Source organism: Equus przewalskii, chromosome 5 (genome assembly GCF_037783145.1).
Source record: "Equus przewalskii isolate Varuska chromosome 5, EquPr2, whole genome shotgun sequence".
Taxonomy (NCBI): Eukaryota; Metazoa; Chordata; class Mammalia; order Perissodactyla; family Equidae; genus Equus; species Equus przewalskii.
The window spans coordinates 36747298-36771018 of NC_091835.1; the positions used below are offsets into that span (position 1 = coordinate 36747298).

The window sequence follows — 23721 nt, forward strand, 5'->3', positions numbered from 1 at the left end:
TTTTGGGGGGACAGCCATGGGTAGGTACCGGCAAGATGGCTTGGGGTCCAGGCACTTTCTAAACTTTACTTGCTTGGCCAAATGTTGGGGACGCAAGGTGGCTCCAGACACTCTGCCTACCATTATCCTGCACCCCTATCTCACTCCTTTCTCACTAATCAGTAGGATCAGGCAGGGGCCATCAGGCTCTCCACTGGTTCAGTGGCCCAGCAGTTAGACTAGAGATGACTTCAGCTCCCCGTTTGAGGGCACAGAAGACACTTTGGTCACACCTGATGCTACTATAGGGAGGAGGAAGTCACATTAAATGCCCTCCACCTTCCCCACAATAAGGCACAGTCAATAAGACTCTGCAAAATCTGCATTCCCCAAGTGTATTCTCCTATTCTATCTCTAGCCTCCTTTTGACAGATGATGATGTTCTCATGTCCCTTCTCATGAGATGCTGGCCCTCAGCAAACTCTGCAGGGAGGAAACAGCTGGAGTTTCTTTGGAACTAAAATGTGGCTATGGGTCCTGGTGACCAGGAAACAGGAAAGATCTCATTTACCAATTCACACAAGAAAGTTACACACAACATTTCTTCCAAAGCTATTTATTACTAGATGCTCACCATTTTAAAAAATGGATCTTTTTTTTTCATGCTGTATTAGTTTTAAATAAGTACAAAGACTCTTCTAAGCATGTCACCAGACATCATTTCAGCCACTGCTCTGTTTGGTTGCCAGTCTCACATCTCTCTCTTCAGCAATGGTGAGGCGGATGCCCTTTCCACGGGGAAGGGAAATCCACGGTTTGTTGCCTTTGCCAATGACGAAAATGTTGGAGAGCCGGGTGGCGAAGCTGTTGCCGTTGGCATCTTTCACATGAACCACCTCGAAAGAGCCAGGGTATCTCTCTCTGTTGGTGATCACACCAATTCTTCCCAGGTTAGCACCTCCGGTCACCATACACACGTTCCCAGCGTCGAACTTGATGAAATCAGTAATCTTGCCAGTCTCCAAGTCGATCCGAATGGTGTCGTTCACCTTGATGAGAGGATCAGGGTAGCGGATGGTGCGAGCATCATGGGTCACCAGATGAGGGATTCCTTTCGGGCCCACAAAGGTCTTTCTCACTTTGCACAACTTGTACTTGGCCTCTTCAGGCGTAATACGATGAACAGCGAAGCGACCCTTGGTGTCATAGATCAGACGGAAATTCTCTCCAGTCTTGTCAATGCTGATGACGTCCATAAAACCAGCAGGGTAGGTTACATCAGTGCGCACCTTGCCATCAATCTTGATGAACCGCCGCATGCAGATCTTCTTTACTTCATCTCCCGTCAGGGCATACTTAAGTCTGTTTCTCAGGAAAATGACGACGGGGAGACATTCTCTCAGCTTGTGGGGACCGGTAGAGGACCGAGGAGCAAACACTCCGGTCAGTTTATCCAGCATCCAATGCTTCGGAGCCCCTAAACGTTTCAGATGCTTCTTGGGACCACGAGCCATGGCTGCGATGTAACGAAGACGGCCGTCTTCTTCCGGTGCGCCGGGAAAAGAGGGTCGCAGGCTGCGTGATCCAGAGCCTCGGGCGTTCCGCCCTGCTCCCGGAAAGGCGGATCTTAGGATAACTTACACGAATCAACACAGTGTGGTGCTAGCGTAAGCACAGACGTAGAGATCAATTGTATGGTGTGCAAATTATATTTCAATAAAGCTGTTACCAAAGAAATATTTACAAGATGGCAAGAAGTATAGAGAAAGTATAGAACATCTGGATGGATCAAAAAACACTCGGAAGTTGAATTTTAGGGGAACCAGTTGTGGCAGCCCGTCTCCAAGGTGATGCTAGGGATCCCTGAACCCCTGGCATTCATGCCTTTGTGTGATCCCCTCCCACACTGAACAGGGTTGACCTGTGTGATCAATACTGCAATATTAAGTAAATGACAGTATGTGACTTCTGAGGCTAGGTTATAAAAAGACATTGTGGATTCTACTCTGTTTAGTCTGGGGAAAGCCAACCAACATGGTGTAAGGATATTCAAGCAACCTGAGGGGAAGCCACGTGGGAAGGAACTGAGGCCTCTTGTCAATAGGCAGCAAGAAACTGACAGGCATGTGAGTGAGCCACCTTGGAAGCAGATTCTCCAGCCCCAACCGAGTGTTCAGATGGCTGCAGCCCTGGCTGACTTGACTGCTACCTCCTGAGCCCCTAAACCAGAACCACCAAGCTAAACTGCTCCTAAATCCTCAGCCACAGACAGTGTGAGTTTAAAAATGTTATTAGTATTTTAAGCTGTTAAAATTTGGGACAATCTTTTATGCAATAATGGATAATACACTGGTCATTCACAAATTGACCAAGAGCCAGGTTAGGAAAAGAACCTGAAACAGAAAGCTGAACGCATGTCCTAATCTATGGCTCATTTGGGGAAAATGGAATAATAAATTACTCATGCAGGACATTGTACTGATGCCTTACATGAGTGGTTCCTAACCCTATCAAAACCAATGTCTCCTTTGATTACAAATTTTTTGTAAAGTTTGTTTTCTGTTCTGACATGAAAATCATAGGTAATAAATCCTACTCACATAATTGAAAAGTAGGAAAGTAATACCTTATTTAACATAACTAAAGTAAAGTAACATAATGAAATATATGTTTCAACATGTAAGTGGACATGACTACACTACAACACATAAGATTATCAGGCACTGGTACTTAAGAAAATCACCATGAATGCGACCATAAAGATGCAGATTGATTCAAGAGTGCAGCATTGGCAGCTCAGTGATCATGAGCAACGTTTGCTTCAGTGACTTGATTTTCCAAAATGTTGACCAGCTTCTGGTAGAGTTCGGGGTAAAACAAACCCACCTTGATTTAAAGGCTATTTTGTTAATAGAAAGATCAGTGTAAATCACAAGCATGCAAAAATCCCTGGTGGTGACATATAAAACAAATACCAAAAAGATGAACGACTCCAATTCATGGAAGGGAGTGAAATACCTCAATGTTAAAAATCCATGAGTTCATAACAATATTAAAACAAAACCCAAAAAGCTTCATCAGCCATCTGTGGAGGGTGCTAGGGCACCAGTGCATTACTTTCAAAACTAGTAAGCGAGTGAGAAAGAATCAAGCACTTATCCTGCCTCCTGTAAAAATTGTGTTTTAGAATAACCAAAGAATTGATGATGAAGGAAAAGTCTTATCTATAGAAAAATTCTAATTAATAAATGCAGAAGGGATAATAGAATTGGTATACCAAAATTTGTGACACCTGATGAAATAATGGATCTAGCCACAATCATCAATGGCTACCAAAAACTTTAGATGAAAGGCTGATGGTGAACTTGATAATGGAGATATCAGACTAGCAACACCTGAACCCATTGATCACTCTCCTTCACGTCACAGAGTAGAGATATGAGCCATTATATGGTCCCTACCTTGATGTAGTGGGAAGGATGCAGCCCACCAGAAAGCTTTCTTGCCCTGCCCCCACCTCCAAAATAACTAAATCTGCTCAAGCTTCCAGATCTAACTACTTGTCTACAGAAAACACAGGAGACAGAGGAATGTCTTAAACAGTTAAGTGCAATAAGCCCAATTCAGAAAATGGAGAGTTTTCCAGGACAATTGACCTTGTTTCTTCAATGAATAAATAACAAGGAAATAAAAGGAAGGGAACTTAGGAGACATAACCACCAAGTAGGTGGACTTTGTTTGGATCCTAAGCCGAACAAACTGAATAGTTTCAAAACCAAAAAACTTTGATTAGACAATTAGATAATTTGAACACTGACTGATTGTTCAGTGACATTGGAGAATTAGTGATTTGGGGGCATGTGATGATGGTATTGTCATTATTAGAAAATAAAAAAGGAGTCCTTAAGAGTTTATCGAGAGGCTGGCCCAGTGGCGTAGTGGTTGAGTTCACGTGCTCTGCTTTGGCGGCCCAGAGTTTGCAGGTTCGGATCCTGAGCACCGCTTGTGAAGCCACACTGTGGCAGCATCCTACATAAAACAGAGGAAGATTAGCACAGATGTTACCTCAACAACAATCTTCCTCAAACAAAACGAGGAAGATTGGCAACAGATGGTAGCTCAGGGCCAATCTTCCTCACACACAAAAAAGAAGACTTTATTGGGGGCTGGCCCTATGGCCGAGTGGTTAAGTTCACGCACTCTGCTTCAGCGGCCCCAGGTGTCACTGGTTCGGATCCTGTGTGCAGACATGGCACCGCTCATCAGGCCATGCTGAGGCGGCATCCCACATGCCACAACTAGAAGGACCTACAACCAGAATATACAACTATGTGCTGGGGGGGTTTTGGGAAGAAGAAGAAGGGAAAAAAAAAAGAAAAGATTAGCAACAGATGTGAGCTTAGGTGCCAATCTTTAAAAAAAAGAAGAATTTACAGAATGGAGTGAAGATAATCTAGCATCACTTGAAAATAAGCCTGTGCAGAGTGGAAGGTATAGACAATATAAAACTGACTATATGTTTATAATTGTTGAATCTGGGTGATAGTTGCGTGGTAATATACTGTGCTATTCTCTCTACTTTTGTGAATGTTAGAAAATTTTCATAATAAAAAGTTTAAAAAGGAAGGTTTAGGCTCAAGACTCAGAAAGTCCACAGGTTTTTTTTACCCACCAATATTGTCTTGCCAACATTCAAAATTTATATGGTTCTCAGAATAATTCTTCATTCTACAGGACTGTCCCATGCATTACTAGGCTTCTAGCATTCATAGCCCTGCTGGCTAAATGCCGTTCGCACCATCCCGAATATTGTGCCCACCAATCTCACCACCACCACCACTACCATATACATATACATTATGTATTTCAAAATGCCCCCTGGGGGTCGTAATAACTCTGTTGAGAACCACTATTTCACATGGATAATCACTGAATCCTCAAAAACATCCAAATAAACCCTTGCTGTTCCACTTGTGGTCCACAGACCAGCAGTAGGTGCATAATGTGAGAGCTTGTTAGAACCTCAGGTCCCACACCAGACCTAGTGAATCAGAACCTACATTTAACAAGATCCCCCAGCGGATCTGTATGCACAGCAGTCTCAGAAGCAGTTTTACCAAGTAGACATGATTCTCCCCATTTTACAGTTGAGGAAAAGGAGATACAGGTAAGAAACTTGTCCAGGCAGTTTGACTCCAGAGCCCTTGTCATAACTATTTCCATTAGAACACAGGAATAAACTAGAAAGCAGGAAGGTGTGGAGACTTTACGTCTAATAGGGAGCCCCTAATTTCAGAGTTAAATGGTGTTGAACCAAACGGTGTAGGCAGAGAACAGCCACGTGGAGATGAAGAATGGAAGAGAAAGGCCTAGACTGAGAGGGACGCTGGAGGCCTGCCTCTCCACCTGCTCAGCTGAGAGAGAGGATGCAAAGTGACAAAGTTCATAAACGCTGAGCATCATTAAGTTTATCCATGCCCAGGAGGCAGAAAACCAGGAACCGCAGAGGCTGTGTTCTGAGGCCAACTGAGGTGGAGGTGGGACTGCGTCTCCTCAAACACTAGGAAAACTTCACAGGGTCGGGTCTGGTGCCCTTTCCCCTGGGGCCTTCTACACGCATCTCCTACTAGTCCCAGTGAGAAGGAACCTCAGGGTTCCAATGGTCTTGGGATAGAGATATGGTGTAATGGGGATACAGACCTCAAATCTTCTTTTTTGAAAGACTTACTTTAAAACTCTGGCCCCAAGTACCAATCCCCAAAAGGGAGCAGTGATCCTTGGAAAAATAGCTGATTTAGATCTGGGTAGGAAAAGTACAAGATGAGTCCAAAACATTACACCAGAAAGCGATAATGTGCTCAAAGACTCATGGTGATATGTCAAAAGGACGTAAGAGTCAACTGACTAAATTTGGGACAATTGGAGCTTCAGGAAAAGCAATGGTAATGATTAGAAAACATCAACTATGGCCAACTACGGCAACTATGCAGAGGTTAAGTCCACACATTCCACTTCGGCGGCTTGGGGTTTGCTGGTTTGGATCCCGGGTGCAGACATAGCTAGGCAAAAGCCATGCTGTGGTAGGCGTCCCACATATAGAGTAGAGGAAGACGGGCATGGATGTTAGCTCAGGGCCAGTCTTCCTCAGCAAGAAAAAGAGAAGGATTGGCAGCAGATGTTAGCTCAGGGCGAATCTTCCTCAAAAAAAAAAAAAAAAAGAAAACTAAAAAAGGAATCTATGATTTTGTGGTGGCATTTTATTAAAAGGATAAAAGGTAGTGGTGGTGGGGATTGGGGAGAGTGTTCCTCATTACAGGATGCCAGCTAAGAAATAAAGGAGTACTGGAATTAGAAAATTACCATTTTGCAACAACCAATTTAATAATTGACAGGCAAAAGTCGATTCATGTGAAACTCATTGAATGAAAGTTTCTGGGAAACAATATTCACATAATCTCAAAGTCTCACCTCCCAGATCACTAATTACAAAGAGGTAGGCATCACCTTAATCCCGTGAGCAAACACATCACCACCAGTAATGAGACAACTGTCATCAAATATTCCGTGATGCAATGTAATGGGAGTGGTCATCACCTGTGTGGTGTTCTTGCCTACGTTTAAGCTGAATATAATCTTGTGGAACATAATCCAACAAATCCAGACTGTGGGACATTCATGAGGAAAAGGTTCAGGGAAGATAAATGACTTGCCTAGGGTCACCACTTCTATTGTGGACACAGGCAGTCTGGTTCAAGGACTCCAGCTCTTAGTCACTATTTTAATCTGAACACAGGGGTAGAAACATCAAGGTATCCTGTGACCTTGATGCTTCAAAAATGTCAGTGTCATGAAAGACAACCAATAAATGCAGGACTTTCCAAATTAAAAGAGCATTAAATGAAATGACTGAGTCTTAATTGGATCCTGGATTTTTAAAAAATCTCTAAAGGACATTAGGGTGTATTAGATAACATTACATTGATAATATGGGTGTGATGCTCTTGTGGTTATGTAGAAGAATGTCCTTTAGGATAATACATACTGAAGTATTTAGGGATGAAGTATATGGTGCATCTATCTTTAAAAGAGAAAGCGGATGCAGCAAAATGTTAAGTGGCAACTCTAGGTGGAGGAGATATGGGTGTTTCTTGTCCTTTTTCAATTTTTGTGTAAGTTCAAAATTTAAATTTGGAGGAAAAAAACTAGATAGGAACACTCTAAGATAATTTGCAAAGGAAGGGACCGTGATGCAGGTGTCTGACCATGTAGAGTAGAAAGCTCTTGCTGGTCCCCAAATGGAGGGAAAAAAGTCTAAGGAAGGTACATGGATGCATAGGGAATCTCCTTTGAATTCTCCCAAGTAATATGAATTTCTCCTTTACCGTTAATGTGACCAGAGAAGACTAAAAACTAAGCCTGAGGAAAATGGCATAGCGACATAAAATACATCATTTTGTGCTCCAGAATTCCAGGTAACTGCTAGAATTTGAGGTACTAGATACCTCTGAATGCAGGGGTACAGCACGGTGGGGGATGAAACCAGGATCAGGAATAACAGCCAGACCCCACCCTTAGTCCCCCAGCTCACAGCATACACTATACCCTGGCAGGTTTACTATCTGCACTTACCTGACAAGGGCTAGGCACTGAATTGAAAAGACAGATACTGTTATTATCCGTCTTTTGCAGATGAGAAAACTGAAGTACTGAGAAGTTGAGTGATTTGCCCACGGTCATACAACTAGTAAGCAGTGGAGCTCAGGTTGGAAGCCACGCAAAGTTTTTCAGGGGTCCACATTCTTAACCACTACCAAATACTGCCCTCTAATAAAACACCAAATGTGATTTTTAGATGAGAAAAGGGTGAAGAGCACTCAGCAAAAAAGTATCAAAGCATCAAAAAAAAAATTATGTGAAATAGCGGACCATGAAGGACTCCTAGCTATAAAGAAATCAAACTCAGGAACCAAGGTGGGGGACTCCAAGAGCACAGGAGGAAAGGAACCGTGAGCTTGCAAAGCTCACACTGTCAGCGAGCACGACAAACGTGGGAGGCACAAGGGAGAAACCATGGAAAACTCAGTAAATGGAAGATGGAAAGTAGAACAAAGTTAAGTAGAAGTAATTATTTTAAAAGGATTAGAGAAAAATATAAAGACAAGCAAAGGCAATCCAAAATACACTAATTGGACTCCCCACAAAAAAACAAAAATAAAGGAACAATTCTGAAGATACTATTCAAGTAAAATTACTGAAAGAAACTGAAAGAACACACCATGTTTGAAGAGGAAACGACCCAGAAAGGGCAAAACAGAGTAATTCTAGCGAACTTAATGGTCTTCAAATATAAAGATCCTTTTGAGCAATAAGGCAAAAAACAGACACCGGAGGGAGCCGGGGAGCAGGCCACGGGTCTCATTAACGTTCAACATTTACAACATTAGAACAATATTTACAATATCCTTGAGGAAAAGAAGTGAGACTAGCAGTCTTCCAAGAAATAAAGCACAGTTTTGGACACGAAAGACCTCAAGGCATCCCAAGTCCTTTCTGAAGAAAGCCCTAGAGAACAAGCAAATCAAGTGAGAGGTAACTAGGTCAACTCCAGCAAGAGACGGCAAGGAGCATGAAATATATTTAACTGTAGGAAAAAGACTTTAAAAGGCATGCAGGTAAGCGTAACCATTACACTCACACTTCAGTTTAGCTCTACAAAGCTGACACCAAGATAATTTAAGTGACACAAATTAAGAGGTAGAGGAGACTGAAGGGTGAGGGAAAAATCATTGTTCACCTTAGGAAAATAAGTGCTAAAAGTAAAGGCACGAAGGGATTTAAGTTATAAAGGTAACCACCAGAAGAAAATGTGAATCTTCCTAAATTCCTGAGGAACTAGACACATACACACAAACACAGCAGACGTGATGAAATCCAATAAATCACCCATTAAAAGAAATTTTCAGACGGTATTACACAAAACTCAATAATCTTTGCTTTATAAGAGTCACACAAAGAGTGATTCAGAAAGGCTGAAAATATAAATAGGCAAAGGTATACAGTTTCTTTAATTTGATCCTTCTGTCATCGTCTAAGAGAATGTTCTTATTTTAAGATACAAACTGAAGTATTTGGGGATGAAAAGTTATATCTGACATTTACTCTCAAATCATTCTGAATACCAATAGGTTGTTATTCCTTATCTACCTTAGCAGCGTGGCATTTATTTCTTCACCCAGGTCTCCAGTTGCTTCCCTTAGGTACTCAATTCTTTTTTAACTGAACACAACACTTTAACCACATGATAGTTGCAGGGCAGAAGACAATTTTATATATCCTTTGTATCCCACAAAGAAATTCAGGCCTGTGTATGTGATAAGTCATGAAAGAAAGAAAACAGCTGAAGTAAAACACCACTGGATGGCATCTTTCCTTGGTATTTTATGTCACTATCATATTCTTTCAATTCCCTCCAATCAACTACTTCCTAATTAAGCAACCTCCCTCCATTTTTGACATCTCTTCCAGGAAGCTGATATGTGTAAATGTCTGTGCCCTTATTTTCTAACCTTACCCAAATGTAAAGTTTCTTCCCCGTAGGACAATATTCCAATATATTAGAGAGCTAGATACTTACATCCTAGGGATGTGATGAGGATAAGAATTACTGTTCACTGATACACAGCTAGCAAAAACGAGTACAAAATAAAGAATGAGAAAAAAGAACACGAATTTTTAAAAGGTACTCAAATATATCAATTTTATTAAGATCCTCTATACACACATTATTTGCTACTGAAAATTGAAATAGCACAAAAAATTATCACAATTCAAATTTTTGAAAACTAGAAAATCTAATTAATGCACCCTGCTCTAATCATGCTCTAGCCAAATCACCCAATGTTTTCTTTACATTCTTTCTACACAAGTTATTTTGCTTCAAATTCTTCATGTTGGGTTTCATCTGACTGACCACAGGCTGCTAAAACACGCACAATACTTGAGACATATTAGTGCTTCTCTAGGTGAAATCAAGAACTTAAAGTATATTGAAGTCATTCAGATGCAAACTACATAGATTCCTTATAAATTACTGGTATAAAGGTAGAAAAGAGATGCAAGAAAAGACGACATCACAGAATTTCTATCACAGGTCATCAAAATACTGGTCTACAGTCCATCCGAGCGTAATCATCCTAAAATTACTAGCAAGAATTAAGGTTTATGGCTCAGTCGACTCTGTGTCATAGTTGTTCTCCGTATTCTCAGAAACATCTCTATGATACAGGCAATAATGACAGCTACATCTAAATCTTTGAATTCTTGATTCAACCTGAAAAAAACAATGAAATGGATCATTTGAGTTAGTAGTTAAAAATAATGAAATGGAGTAGCTGTACCTGAAAGAGATGTCACAGCTCTTAAATCTAATGTTGGTTATTGGAATAGCCTTTGGAATACGGAACACTAAAAAAAGGTCAACAAAACAACTATTTTGGGGGGGAAAAGAGGCAGGATTGAAATGTGTGGGTACCAAAGAATGCCAGATTATGGGTCATTTTGTAATGGTAACAGTGGCTGATTGTCAATCAATAAAAACATACTCTATGTCAGTTCTCTGAATGCCTTAAATGTGAATAACTCATTCTGCTGCTGGACACTCTACTCAGGTGTCTGCCCTCTCACTGCACGGTATTGTCATGAGAATCATGTTTGGGGACAGCACATGAAAAAAAGGTACAAACATAACACCCAGAGTGATCCTTAATATAAACTACAGACTTCAGGTGATAATGTGCCAATGTGGGCTTATCAACTGTGTAACAATGTATCACCCTGGTGGGGATGTTGATAGTGGGGGAGGCTGTTGAGCTGTGGGGTCAGGGGGACATGGAAACTGTACTTTCTGCTCAATTTTGCTGAGAACTTAAAACTACTCTAAAAAAAATAGACTTAAAAAAAAACAGTACAAACAGAACTGATTTCCCGAGAGTTCCCGGACACTCCGAAACTCTAAACCCATTCCCTTTTCCTCCTCTGCAAAAACAAAAAAAAGGAAACCAGATACCCACCCACATGTGTAGTAAGAAAATTTCTATTTACCTCAATTTCCTTCTGTCGTGATTCTCTTTGAAGCTTCATGGGAAAAAAAAAAACATTTATTGAAAACTATCAAGAAAAAGTTGGATTACTAATGTTATACAACGACCATAAGAGACAGAGGTTCGGACAATTTTAAAAATGTTAAATGTTATTGACATCCTGCCCTCCTGAATACAGTTGATGAGTGACTACTGCTCATCACTACTTACATCTTAACTTATAGGAGTTGCGCCCTCCCCCACCTAGAGTTGGGCAGTGCTGTCTGCCCAGATCACAAACTCACCACAGGAAGTTGGCCGGAGTAGCGGTATTTAATAATTTGTATCATCCTTTGCATCCTTTCTTTCCGAACAGTTAGCAGTGTCCTTACTCCCCTTCTCCTGTAGGGTATGTCATCACTTAACCCTTGGAATTTCTTTTCTCTGTCAGGCTGTTGGGATGGATGTTCTGGTAGAAGGGGAGGGAATTTGGTACTAGGGTTGAGAGTCAAGTTACTAAGGTTCTTTATTAGTGCTTCTGAAACAGGCGGCGAGGCAGCTGAAAGAAAAGAGTTCAGATCCATTAGGGTGAATCGCATCATCCAGAGGTCACTCACTTCCTGGCTCAAACGAAGTGCTCTGTTAAGCAGGTGAACAATGGACAATGGGAGGTTCCTAAGGGTGGAAGATCACGTATACCACGTGCATTACCTACTGTGCTTGTTTAGTGCGCTGCACACCTTAAGAGCATATACTGAGAACGTATCATTAAGAATCTGCTATGGAGCCAGCCCTGGTGGTCTAGTGGTTAAAATTCCGGGCAGCAGCCTGGGTTTGTTTCCAGGTCAGGGAACCACACCACCTGTCTGTCAGTTGTTACACTGCAGCGGCAGCTCACACAGAGAACTAAAAACTAAAAAACTAACTAGGATACACAACCATGCACTGAAGCTTTAAATTAAAAAAAAAGAAATCCACTATGATGGGAAACGTTTCATTTTTTAAAAACGCTTCTTCTCTTCTTCCTCCTATTGGTAGTTCTGAATGTTAGATATTTTTTTCCATGGGGTCAAAAGGTACCTAAGTCTATGATTCCAAGTGGAAAAATATGGGACAGAAATCAGGTATTGGCAGTTTTTCCGTTTTCATTTGTGTGAATTTTTAACATAGACGCGGGGACGTAAAGCGTTAATGCAAATTAAAATGTTTCTGTGAAAAAGTTTCAGTTCAACTTTACAAACAATTATAAATAAACCTGTTAAACTTTACTGGAAAAAACCCCACGCCTATGAAATAGACGAAGAAACCTCAAATACAACACTCTCTCCCGAAATGCCCATTCTTAAGCAGAACTAGGAAGTCAAAGTAACTGTTTTCCTCAGCTTTTTCAGGGTATTTGATCTTTCCACTCAAACCCAGTATTTTGGGAAGTCACTCACTCTAGCCAGAACCATTCTGCATACCCCATACACACTCACATTCCATACAATAAGACAGTTAACATTAATTTTCCCTGTATGCGAAAGGATTACTATGAGTCAGGAGCCATTCAACTTCTAGGGACTTGCGCACGTGGAAATAAAGATCTCTGGTTGTAGAACTGTCAGGTACTAAGGCAGATTCAAAGAAAAGACGAGACTGGGTATATTACACGGATAGTCTCCTTATTAATTTTTCCCCGTCGCATATATTGACCAGGGTTCTTAGATGGAGGTGAGGCAGTCTGGAACTGGCGGGGGGTAGGGGCGTGGAATAGAGGACGTCAGCGAGCATCCGACCCAGCTTCCTAGCAGCCCAGTGGGTAGTTGGGGTTGCTGGCTCAAGGCCATCCACCACCACTACCCTACACCCCCCAGTTCTGCCTTTAGGGTAACAAGGTTTCAAACTAAGTGAGCGCGTCTCCGTGGCCAAGCCCGGCACTGGGTGCGGCTCCAAGAAGTCTTGAGTTTCCGCCGCAGGAAGAACGCGGGAAAGCGGAGACCTAATTAACAGTATTCTTGGAGCACTGTTTCTAAGAAAGCAACTCTTCAGTGTACGTCCTACTAATTTACATTACAGAGCACATTCTCTGGCTTTTATAAATCCGCGCCTTCCTTCAGTTTCCTCTGCAAAGCCATTTCCCTGTTTATTAACATTCCTAAAGGGTAAATTTAGCTGGAAAGCCAATTCCGAACATGTGGGTGAGTTTAAGAAAACCTTGAGGTTAAATTGAAATTTAGGTTTCTTTTTTTTTTTGGTGTTTTACCTTTCCTGACACGTATCGCTGACGCCGAGATACTGCATCGCACGGCACTGAGCCGCCTTCTAGAATTCCGATTGCTCCTCCCTAGAAACGAGACTTAGAAGCCTACAGCATTCCTGAGCACAGGGAGCAAACAATGCAGTTCTCAAGAGCCCTCTCCCCTTTTTTTCTTTTTCCTATTGTATTTTTTCACTGGAGGAACCTACACTGCCTGGCGGTCCTCTGCTTCCAAGGTTTACTTAACTGCATTCCTCTAGAAAAGGCTGAAGTCAGTAAAGAAAGGAGGGTCAGCTTCTCCACTCCCCGAACTCCTGGTAGTCGAGAAGGCCACCAGCTGGCTTACCTGAGTCTTCCTGGGAATTTTCTTCACTGGGCGTCTGAGAGGACTCCACGGCCCAGGTTGGATTAAGCTTGGATGAGTCCATTGGAAGTTTAGTCACAGCTTGAAGCTCTTCCTAGACCTTTGGGTGCAGCAGAAGGTGATGCTCAAGACTCTCAAACTATTACAAAGTAGCCTGGCAAGAACTGTATAGCCCAGAAAGAGCGAGAAAAACCCAGCTCCAACAAACAGTGGTGAGAGAAAGAACTAACCTAAAAGTTTAGGTCCGGTGTCCTGTTAAAAACTACAGATAAGCCAATCAGCCAGCCTATTTTGATGTAAATGCTAATGATTAAAGGGATAAGGTGAGTGGGCTAGTCCTATTAGTGGACTAATAGGATAATTTTTCATCATGCCCTCTGTCTAGTCGGCTGGAAAATTTATAAAGAGTTTCTGTGGTTGTATCTCCCTAAGGTTGCCTTAAAAATCAGCTTTTTTCAAACTCTACTTCTGGAGGTGGCTACTGGTTTGTGAACTGGGCTTTAGGTGATCCCGTGTAGAGAGAAGGGCAATTCCACCCCACTCTCCCCCACCAATTAAATCCTAATTAGGTTAACTGAGAAAGTTTCCTTGCGTGATTCATCTTAGACCTTTGGAAGCTAGTAAGGGAAAATAGAGGAGAAATAAAGCATCCGTTATAAACAGTTTAATAACTTAATATTTCATGGATGTGTATCTTGGATCTGTAATTTTATAATTGTTTTATAGACTAAATTTAATTGCATTTAACATTTGTGAGCAACTGAAATTAATCAAATTGCTACCCGCCCCCCTCCCCACCCCCCGCCAAAAACCCCTACTTTGAATTCTGGCAAGGAGAACCAACATTAACTGCTGATTTCCTGCAGGATGTGGGAGAACGAGTCCCCAGCTGCCCCCCTCTTTTTCCCATCGCCTCTTCAATGAGCAGCCTCCCCCATTCCCCCTTTAGCAGGAAACTATGAGACAATACTCAGAAGCAATCTGGTTTGTTTGTTGTAAAAAGCAAAAGTTGAAGTCACATCAAGAAATATTTTTGTAGGGGATGAGGAGGAGCCATAAGCATATGTCATGTCACAACACTTTATTCAAGTGGTTCTCAAAAGTGTGGCCTCCAGACAAGCAACACCAACAGCACCTGGTAACTTGTCAGACATGATTAGAAATTATCGAGCTCTACCCCAGACCTACTGAATCAAAGACTGGGACCTAGCGATCACCATTTTAACAAGCTTTCCAGGTGCTTCTGATGCATGCTGAAGTTCAAGAAGCAGTGCCTTATGGCACTCTTAACTTTCCCTTCCTGTTGTTCTCTCAGCTGTTCGCACTTTCTGGGCTGCGTCTCCTACAGCAGGCTCTGAGAATTCCATTGGAGAGGTGGGGCAAAAACTGGATAGGAGGAGGTTTAAGATTAAGAGGTGAGATAGCGAAAAAACCCGACCTAGACTCTCCCTCAAGAAACCCAGGGGGCCGACCCCGTGGCCCAGTGGTTAAGTTTGCACACTCTGCTTCCCAGCCCGGGGTTTCACCAGGTCGGATCCTGGGTGCAGACATGGCACGGCTCATCAAGCCACGCTGAGGCAGCATCCCACATGCCACAACTAAAAGGACTCACAACTAAGAATATACACCTATGTACCGGGGGGCTTTAGGGAGAAAAAGGAAAAATAAAAGTCTTAAACAAAAAAAGAAATCTAGGTTTAGGAAGAAGGTAAACTGGGGCTGGCCCAGTGGCGCAGCAGTGAAGTGCACACATTCCACTTTGGTGGCCCGGGGTTAGCGGGTTTGGATGCCGGGTGCAGATGTGGCATGCATGGCTCAGCAAGCCATGCTGTGGCAGGTGTTCCACATTTAAAGTAGAGGAAGATGGGCACAGATGTTAGCTCAGGGCCGGTGTTCCTCAGCAAAAAGAGGAGGATTGCCAGCAAATGTTAGCTCAGGGCTAATTTTCCTCAAAAAAAAGAAGGTAAACCATAGCTAGAAGAAGGTGTGGGATGTGGATGATGGAATTTCAGTTGCTTAAATGCGACAGAAGCTGAGCCAAAAGCAACAGATGGTAAAAATACTGAGAGACAGGGTAGTTGAGAAAACACAACCCCTAAATATGCTTTAAAAGATCAGAATAAAAAATCATAACACCTTCCTAGTTAGCATATTTTTTCTTTAGAGTATGAAAGATGAGATAAAAAGCCAGACAAACTGAATGAAGCAACTTGAAAAAAACAGACTATAAAAGAACACGTCAAGAAAACTATCATGAATTTCTCTAGAGAAAAAAACCATATTTTTGAAACAAACAGGATACTGTTTTTAAACGAGGAAAACTCAGAGAGCAAAAACAGAAAAGAGTAGCTGGAAATTAGAAGTTTGATATTAGAAACAAAAAAAGAAGGAGTGGAAGATAAAATGACAGACATTCCCTTAATAAGTGAGGCAAAAAAACAGATGTAAAATAGGAGAGAAGAGATGAGAGAATGAGAATGTAAGAGCAGAAAACATAATGGCTTCAGACTCAACAACAGTAGGCACTGGAAGATAATGGAGAAATACCTTTCAAATTCTGAGGGAAAATGATTTCCAACCGAGAGACCTATATTCAACCAAACTATTGAGCAAGTGTAGAACATTTAATTTCTCAAAAATGTCACCACCTGCGTAGATGCCTTTGTCTTGTGGGAAATTAACTTGATATAAGAACACTAGCAGGTAAGCTAGTCCAAAGGTCAGGAAACAGAAAGGCTCACAGACCATATTAAAAAGCTCGTATCACTTGGTTTTTAAAGTTGGTTTAAAATGCACAGCAAAAAGCCAGGCAAAAGGAATAGAGTAAGTTAACAGATTTAGAGTGTTAAAAACAAGACAACCAGCCCAAGATGGAATCGCTCATGCTAAGCCCCACTTCCTCAAACTGAGACTTAATGACAGTTTTGGCTCTCCCAGAAATGGACTGCTAAACCAGTCAATCAGAAATCGCCTGATCAGCATTAGTTAGGCAATCTAATGGATCCCTGCCGTTCCCTGAAGGAAAGTAACCTCACAATAAACAATCTGCTTTTTTGCCTAGTACAACTTCCTCGTTCCTGCTCCTTCTGCCTGTAAAACCTCTCTCCTTGTACAGCTCTTCGGAGTTCCTTTCTGTCTGCTAGATCGGATGCTGCCCAATTCATGAATCATTACATAAAGCCAGTAAGATCTTTTAAATGTACTGAGTTGAATCTTGTTTACGAAGAACAGGATACCAGTTAGGCAGAAGGATCTTACTTCCCAAGTTAAGGGATGTGTGGTTGATGGGGGCCTAAAATACGGCACCTTGGCATATTGAATATTGTAAGCTGAAGGAGTTTGAGAAAACAGCAGAAGTAGGAAGTTCTCTGACCTTCCTCCCCACCCTTCTCCCCTGAAGCAGGTCTTAATACCCTCATACGAGGGTATGGTGCCCTGCCCATACCTGGAGGAAAGGAGCATCCTTATCTCTAAGTCAGAGGGACACTGAGAAGAATCGGATGAACAGGATTTGCTAAGTTTCTCCCAGTCTACTACAATCACCTTACACTCTTTGTCCTATCATCTCTTTCCATGACTTTCCATTCTTCATCAAACCTAACATAAACATACTCAGGTTTAACCATTTCTTCAGGTCTTCATTTCCTTATGAAGGCTTCTGTGTCATGGAAAACTTACAGTCAATAAATTTGTATGCTTTTCTCCTGCTAATCTATCTTTGTCAGTTTAATTCTCAGACCCAGCCAGAGACCTTAACAGGGTCAAAGAAAATGTTTTCCTTCCCTACACAGTGTTCATAAGTCCTGTCTCTCCACTGCTCCATCCTTCCCCGTTGATGGGGTGGTTATGAGGACCGGAGTTGAGGTTTGAGGTGGGGGCCTGCAGACAGAAAGTGCCAGGTACCAATGATATACTGATGCTACCAGTGAAACAGGCCTGACCATAGCTGGAGCTTGCCAATTAGCCTGGTGAGCAACTGTGAATATAATTTGCATTTCTAGGGCAGAGCATATATGGACCCACAATGGGATAATAGTGAGTGCCACTACTGGGTGACTGATTTAGGGGTGACATAGCTGTGACACAGTGATAGGATCATGACTTATTCTTTCCATCCTTTTCTTTCTGTAAGTAGTAACTGTTTTTTCTATCTTACAGGTTACTATTTTACTTACTGTATATTTAAACACATCTTATAAATTCTGCCTGGCTTACTTGCTGCTCATTTACTCAATATCAACACTTACTATGAGTTTCACCTCTGTCTCATAAGCTACTACTTTACTGTCTATGCTTAACACTGCTGGAGTTTCATCCATCCCAGTTCTTTTTTCCCTCTATTGCAGAATTGAATATTTTCAAAAAACACTGCAAATGCACATTATACCCTTTATCAGGAATGTTGATCTAGGGGCTGGCCTGGTGGCATGGTGGTTAAGTTCATACACTCTACTTTAGAGGCCCAGGGTTTGTTGGTTCAGATTCCAGGCACAGACCTACACACTGCTCATCAAGCCATGCTGTGGCAGCATCCTACATACAAAATAGAGGAAGATTGGCACAGATGTTAGCTCAGTGACAGTTCTCAGATTCATACAGATATGGTGCACCTTGTGCAGACCATTTATGTTTTGTATTTTTGAAAGTTCAAAAAATGAATCATTGGGGCTACCCCCATGGCCTAGGGGTTAAGTTCAGTGCACTCCACTTTGGTGGCCTGGGTTTGGTTCCTGGGCATGGACCTACACCACTCGTTGGCAGCCATGCTGTGGTGGCAACCCACATACAAAATAGAAGGAGATTGGCATGGATGTTAGCTCAGGGTGAATCTTCCTCAGCCAAAAAAAAAAGAATTATCTTCTCTTAGTAAGATTAATAACTAGGATTACAAATAGAGCTAGGGAAGGGGGCTTACTAGGAAGAAAGAAAAGAAGTCAAGAGAGAGCAGCTGGGAAGCTGTCCCAATTCATTTATGGGTCTGAGTTTTCTCAAATGTTGGGCTCTTTTCCAGACATCGAGAACTGTTGATGTTTCAAAGGAGTAGGGTTACTTAATTAAATGGAAGGAAAGGAGCATCCAATTTATCAAACTTAATTTTGCTCTTAAAGATTACGATTCCCTTTATAAGTTTTTTAGTAAATTAACATCACAATTACAAAATATGAGTCTAACTAATACCAATTTCTTGAACTCTGCATGGTTTACTCTTTTGGGGGGGTGTTAATTATGTAGTAATTTTTATTTTCTTATTGAGATATAATTGACATATTTGATAGATTTATATACTGCAATATGATTACCTCCATCCCGTTAGCTAACACCCCATCACATCACATAATTATTTACTTTTCTGGTGAGAACAATTAAGATCTAGTCTCTTAGCAACTCTGAAGTTTAACACAGTGTTGTTGACTATAATCACTATGCCGGGCATTAGATTTTCAGAACATATTAATCTACTAGTTGTGATGCGGGGTCGGTGAGCCGAGGAGTCGAAAGAAAGATTTCTTAGACTCTTAAGATCTGGCGGTAGTGCTCCTTTATTTAGAGAATAGTGTGGAATAGCACGGGGACAGGACCTATGGGCAGTCAGAGCTTCTGCTGCCGCCGCTTCTGCTGCCCCCGCTGGCATGGGGACAGAGCCCATGGGCAGGCAGAGCCGCTGCTGCTGCCCCGCTGGCATGGGGACAGGACCCATGGGCAGGCAGAGCTGGTGCGTGGGGACAGGACCCACGGGCAGTCAGAGCTCCTGCTGCTGCTGCCCCGAGTTGAGGGTTAGGGCTAAATTTAAGGCATAGGTATGTGAGTCATCTCTTTACGAAGACAAAGGAAAGAACATGGAAAAAAGTTAAAATGGTATCAGTGCAGGTGGGGTCTGGTCGTTGGGTGATCCCATGACTTTTAGACAAGAATCAAATCGGATTAAGTGAAGGTCAGAAGCCACCACCCTAAATCAGTTACATGAGATGGCCAGACAGCAACCAACTTAAGTTCTTGCCTTCCCCATTAAGAGTTTCTAGGGATAAGGTCATCTCTCCTCTTCTTCCTGGTACAGAGAGGGAGGCACCTTTTACAGATAGAGGTTTCCCTTAGAAATGTAAATGTTTCCCAACAAAGGGGCAAACAAATTCCACTCCTTGGAGCCTGAATCTCAGCTGTAGTTTTAAAACTAACCAGCCTAAAAATCCTCATCATAAGCCATTTTAAAATTAAGCAGCCTAAAAATCCTCATCAGTTGCACATGACTTACTCTTTTAGTGCCTAAGGCTTTGCTATTTGTTCCTTCATGCTATTCTCCACTCCCCTCAGTAGGAGACACAGTGGGACAGGCACAAGAGGCTGAAGAAGTGTTCGGCAAGAAAGACTTTTAAGGAAATAGTTGCAGTTAACTTAAAGTTTTTCTGTGTGTTGGGGAAGACTACCATTATTCACCCTTTTGCCCTAGAACACCCAGGCCTAGCCTGCAAATCAGTGAGATTTTAGGTAACCTCGAAGAGATACAACTAGAAAAGATAGCTTCTTTACATTTTCCCGTAGAATTGTAGAAGGTGTAGTTCCTGTGCGAGAATAGAATTGGAACCATATCACTCCTAATTTAATCTCAGTATCCGCCCACCTAATTCTTTCAGTCAATGGTTCATTTATTTTTAAAGATTGGCACTTGAGCTAACAGCTGTTGCCAATCTCCTTTTTTTCCCTGCTTTTTCTCCCCAAATCCCCCCAGTACATGGTTGTATATTTTAGTTGTAGGTCCTTCCAGTTGTGGCACGTGGCATGCCATCTCAGTGTGGCCTGATGAGCGGTGCCATGTCCGCACCCAGGATCGGAACAAGCGAAACCCTGGGCCCCAGAAGCAGAGCGTTCGAACTTAACCACTTGGCCACTGGGCCGGCCCAGTTTCATTTATTTTTAAATAGGCTAGCAGAGCGGTTTGTTTGATAGGCTGAAAGGACGTAGGAGTTGAATTTCTAGGCCAGTTCCACCTCCCATTTCTTGGAAGGCGGCCCCAATTGGGCTGCTTCAGACCAACCTGAAGCAGTTTGGAAGCCCTGAATGTCACCTTTCTGTCAGGACCCAAAGATCTAGCAAGAGCTTCAAGCACTGACTAGACCTCCATGGACCCACCACAGGAGTTTACCCAACCTTGAAACAGAGTATTCCCAGATGACTAGGGAGGAAAATTTCCCGGAAGACACAGCTAAGCAAGATAACTCCCTTCTTGACAAAAGGGGAAATCCAGATTCTTCGTATTAATTTCCAGCCCTTGAAGGACGAATATTGTCAATGAAAATAATCCATAACAAATCTATAAATGAAAATTTGGGTGAGTTTATTCTGAGCTGAAATTTTAGGATTATAACCCGGGAGAGTCTTTCCACAAAGGAACAGAGCACTCCAAAGAAGTCGGGGTACACAGGGTGGTTACGTACCCTCAAAGAGGGTGTTTCACATATGATTGAAATGTCCCTGCCACAATAGTCACAAGATCGCCCTGTCGGCACAGCGCTTGATGGACACAGCAGGTAGTGGGTCTGCTATCCTGGTGGGCGTAGCAGGAGGCAAGTCTATTGTCTCAAGCTGGGCGGTCACAGGTGAGCGCAGCAATCAGCTTCTAGCCCAAGGAAAGATACTTAATCCTTAAGGAGACGCCAATGTTGGGAGGGAGAGGGAAGTTGCACCTTTATCTCAAGGGCCTTTGCTCTTGCCATAGGGAATCTCTAAAGCAGATATACAATGCATGCTCAACAGCCTCAGTCAGGCCCTTTTGGAAAGATAAGGTCAGGCGGAATTAGGTTTACACCAAATGGCTTCCTCATATATTCCAATATATCCTATTACTTGCCATTTTTATTTGTCAATATAATTAAGGAAACCTCCTCAAATCAGAAGAGGAACGAGTATAGGCCCCTCCAGCGGCAAAACCAGGAGAGAAAATCTATAAGGGTGAAAACTCAGTTGTGCACAGAACCCTGGAGCCCCAGCCTCAGTTGCCGGAGGGGACAGACAGAATCCACGCAGGACAGACTGCGAGCCTGCAGAGGTTTTGCGTCAACTTTTGCCCATAAGAAATGTCATGGATGGGAGAAAGGAACGAAATAAAAGGAAGTTGAAAACTTAAGTCGAATTCAGACTCGTCTTAACTTCTCACTCCTGTGAGATTGACTTTCTAGCCATATTTACCCTTTAGGAATGTTAAAAAGTGAATTGGCTTCATCCGCCTAAGGCTGGAGGAGGGGTAACACCTTTAAGAGCCCGGAATATACTTTTAAAATTCTAATCTGCCCCGGGGATGTAAACTGATGACGTCGAACCGTGGCTCTACTTTCTCCCTTATCTGTTGAGCCGGCCTGCTCTCCAGCTGCCTCCTCCAGCGCCGATTTCTCGTTGACTGCGCCCCGCTGGTTTCAGACGGAGAGAGCCGCAGGCAAAGTAAAAGTTTTGCCCTCAGGCAGCATACGTCCTGGAGGGGACAGACGACAAATCATCGATTTAGTATCTAGGGTCGGAGAGTGAAAAGTATTCCCAAGAGAGGAAAAGCCAGGCAAGGGACGGAGGAGGGCTGCCGGTGGGAGAATTCTCAGACGCACAGTTAATGACTGACTTGCGCTCCCGCCACTGCTCTCCACGGCGTCTGGCGGGCGGTCCCCCGGGGGCCTGGCTCCCTCCTCCCCGCGAGCCCCGCCCCCGCCCCGCGACCCTCGCCCCCGCCCCGCGACCCTGACTTCCCTTGGCTCCCGGCTCGCGCAGCAGGACGTTTCCTCCAGTCTTCCAAGGCCTAGCGCCCTGCCCCTGAAGCCCGACGTGTCGCGCGGTACCGCCCCTCCCTTCGCCTCTTTCCTTCTCCACGGCCTACAGTCGGCTGCCTTTGTGGGGATCCACCTTAGTTCTTGAAATTCCACGGTGGAGAATCAATACTCCCGGGGTGGAATCCTGTCTCTAATATCAATTAGATATTGATATCTAATAGCTTGATGGAGAACATTTAATGACTTTGCAATATGACAGCCCTCTAAAGAGCAGAGAGCTGGGGGCCCGCCTGGTGGTGCGGCGGTTGAGGGCAAACGTTCTGCTTCGCTGGCCCAGGGTTTCACCAGGGCCAGTCCTGGGTGCAGACATGGCACCGCTCATCAGGCCTTGCTGAGGTGGTGTCCCACATGCCACAACTAGAGGGACCCACAACTAAAAATACACAACTATGTACTGGGGGGCTTTGGGAGAAAAAGGAAAAACAAAATCTTAAAAAAAAAATGGTAGAGGAAGATGGGCGCAGAGGTTAGCTCAGGGCCAGTCTTCCTCAGCAAAAAGAGGAGGTTTGGTAGCAGATGTTAGCTCAGAGCTAATCTTCCTCAAAAAAAAAAAAAAAAAAAAAAAAAGAGCAGAGTGCTGGACAAGCTCCTTCCTGGTGGGAAGAGGGAAGTAGGGGTGATGGATTTCCCAAAATTTTCAGTTTGAATGAAGCCATCTGGAACGGTGAAGGAACAGGTGAACTGGTCAATTAGACAGCAGAGGAGAGTAGCAAATACTGTCAGCCTTCCCAGGTGTGCCTAAGGACGAGCTTTCAGGAAAGACTTGTTTTCTTTCTTTATAGGGCTCCACGGAAGACGGAGGGAATGCTGGTGGGGCCCTCCCTAGGTGGACTTTGCATTTCAGTTCTGGAAATCCAGTCCAGAGATCAAAGGAATGCCTTGTGCCTTTGTGCCTGTTGTTTCACTGGCTTTCTGCTGTGGCTTCTTTTTTTCAGAGAAGAAACCCAAAGACAAAGGATTGTGGTGTTTCCTTTGTTTTTCTATCCTTAAAGAGCCTCCAGTTGAGTTCCTTGTTTCACTTGTTAAAGAGGGTATCTGACTGGGAAGGGGCAGGGGACTTCCAGATGTGCAGTCCACCCTAATAGTTCGTTCTTAGTCTTTTTTTGTATTTTTTGAGGAAGATTAGCCCTGAGCTAACATCTGGTGCCAATCCTCCTCTTTGTGCTGAGGAAGCCTGGCCCTGAGCTAACATCCATGCCCATCTTCCTCTACTTTATACATGGGATTCCTGCCACAGCATGGCTTGACAAGCGG

At 43.1% G+C, this 23721-nt stretch overlaps 2 protein-coding genes across 5 annotated transcripts; both read right to left on the minus strand.

The window, feature by feature from the left end:
• Nucleotides 1-584: 584 nt before the first annotated feature.
• LOC103556653 (small ribosomal subunit protein eS4, X isoform) lies at nt 585-1775 on the minus strand. The gene has a single exon (XM_008528865.2). The coding sequence runs from the start codon at nt 1491-1493 to the stop codon at nt 702-704; it is 792 nt and encodes a 263-aa protein (XP_008527087.2). The 5' UTR covers nt 1494-1775; the 3' UTR covers nt 585-701.
• A 7933-nt stretch (nt 1776-9708) lies between these two features.
• DPPA3 (developmental pluripotency associated 3) lies at nt 9709-22321 on the minus strand. Of its 4 annotated transcripts, none has more exons than XR_011540312.1 (4): nt 21973-22321; nt 11363-11616; nt 11080-11112; nt 9709-10309 (listed from the first exon to the last, which is right to left on the minus strand). XR_011540312.1 is itself a non-coding variant. In XM_008528863.2 (4 exons), the coding sequence occupies exons 1-4, from the start codon at nt 13722-13724 to the stop codon at nt 10199-10201; spliced, it is 480 nt and encodes a 159-aa protein (XP_008527085.2). In that variant the 5' UTR covers nt 13725-14383; the 3' UTR covers nt 9709-10198. The 4 variants fall into 4 exon arrangements, 1 of the variants encoding a protein (XP_008527085.2); XR_011540311.1 differs by lacking the exon at nt 21973-22321 and adding an exon at nt 13303-13619; XR_011540313.1 differs by lacking the exon at nt 21973-22321 and adding an exon at nt 12590-13308.
• Between the last annotated feature and the right edge of the window lie 1400 nt (nt 22322-23721).

What these genes read in the sequence shown, in the direction of transcription:
- LOC103556653 (XM_008528865.2), bottom strand. Translation starts at nt 1,493, where the DNA reads ATGGCTCGTGGTCCCAAGAAGCATCTGAAACGTTTAGGGGCTCCGAAG.
- DPPA3 (XM_008528863.2), bottom strand. Translation starts at nt 13,724, where the DNA reads ATGGACTCATCCAAGCTTAATCCAACCTGGGCCGTGGAGTCCTCTCAG. An exon ending in ACTCCGGCCAACTTCCTGTG is followed by an intron (nt 11,113 to 11,362) that starts GTGAGTTTGTGA and finishes TTTCCCATGAAG; the next exon opens with CTTCAAAGAGAATCACGACA. An exon ending in CACGACAGAAGGAAATTGAG is followed by an intron (nt 10,310 to 11,079) that starts GTAAATAGAAAT and finishes TGTTTTTTTCAG; the next exon opens with GTTGAATCAAGAATTCAAAG.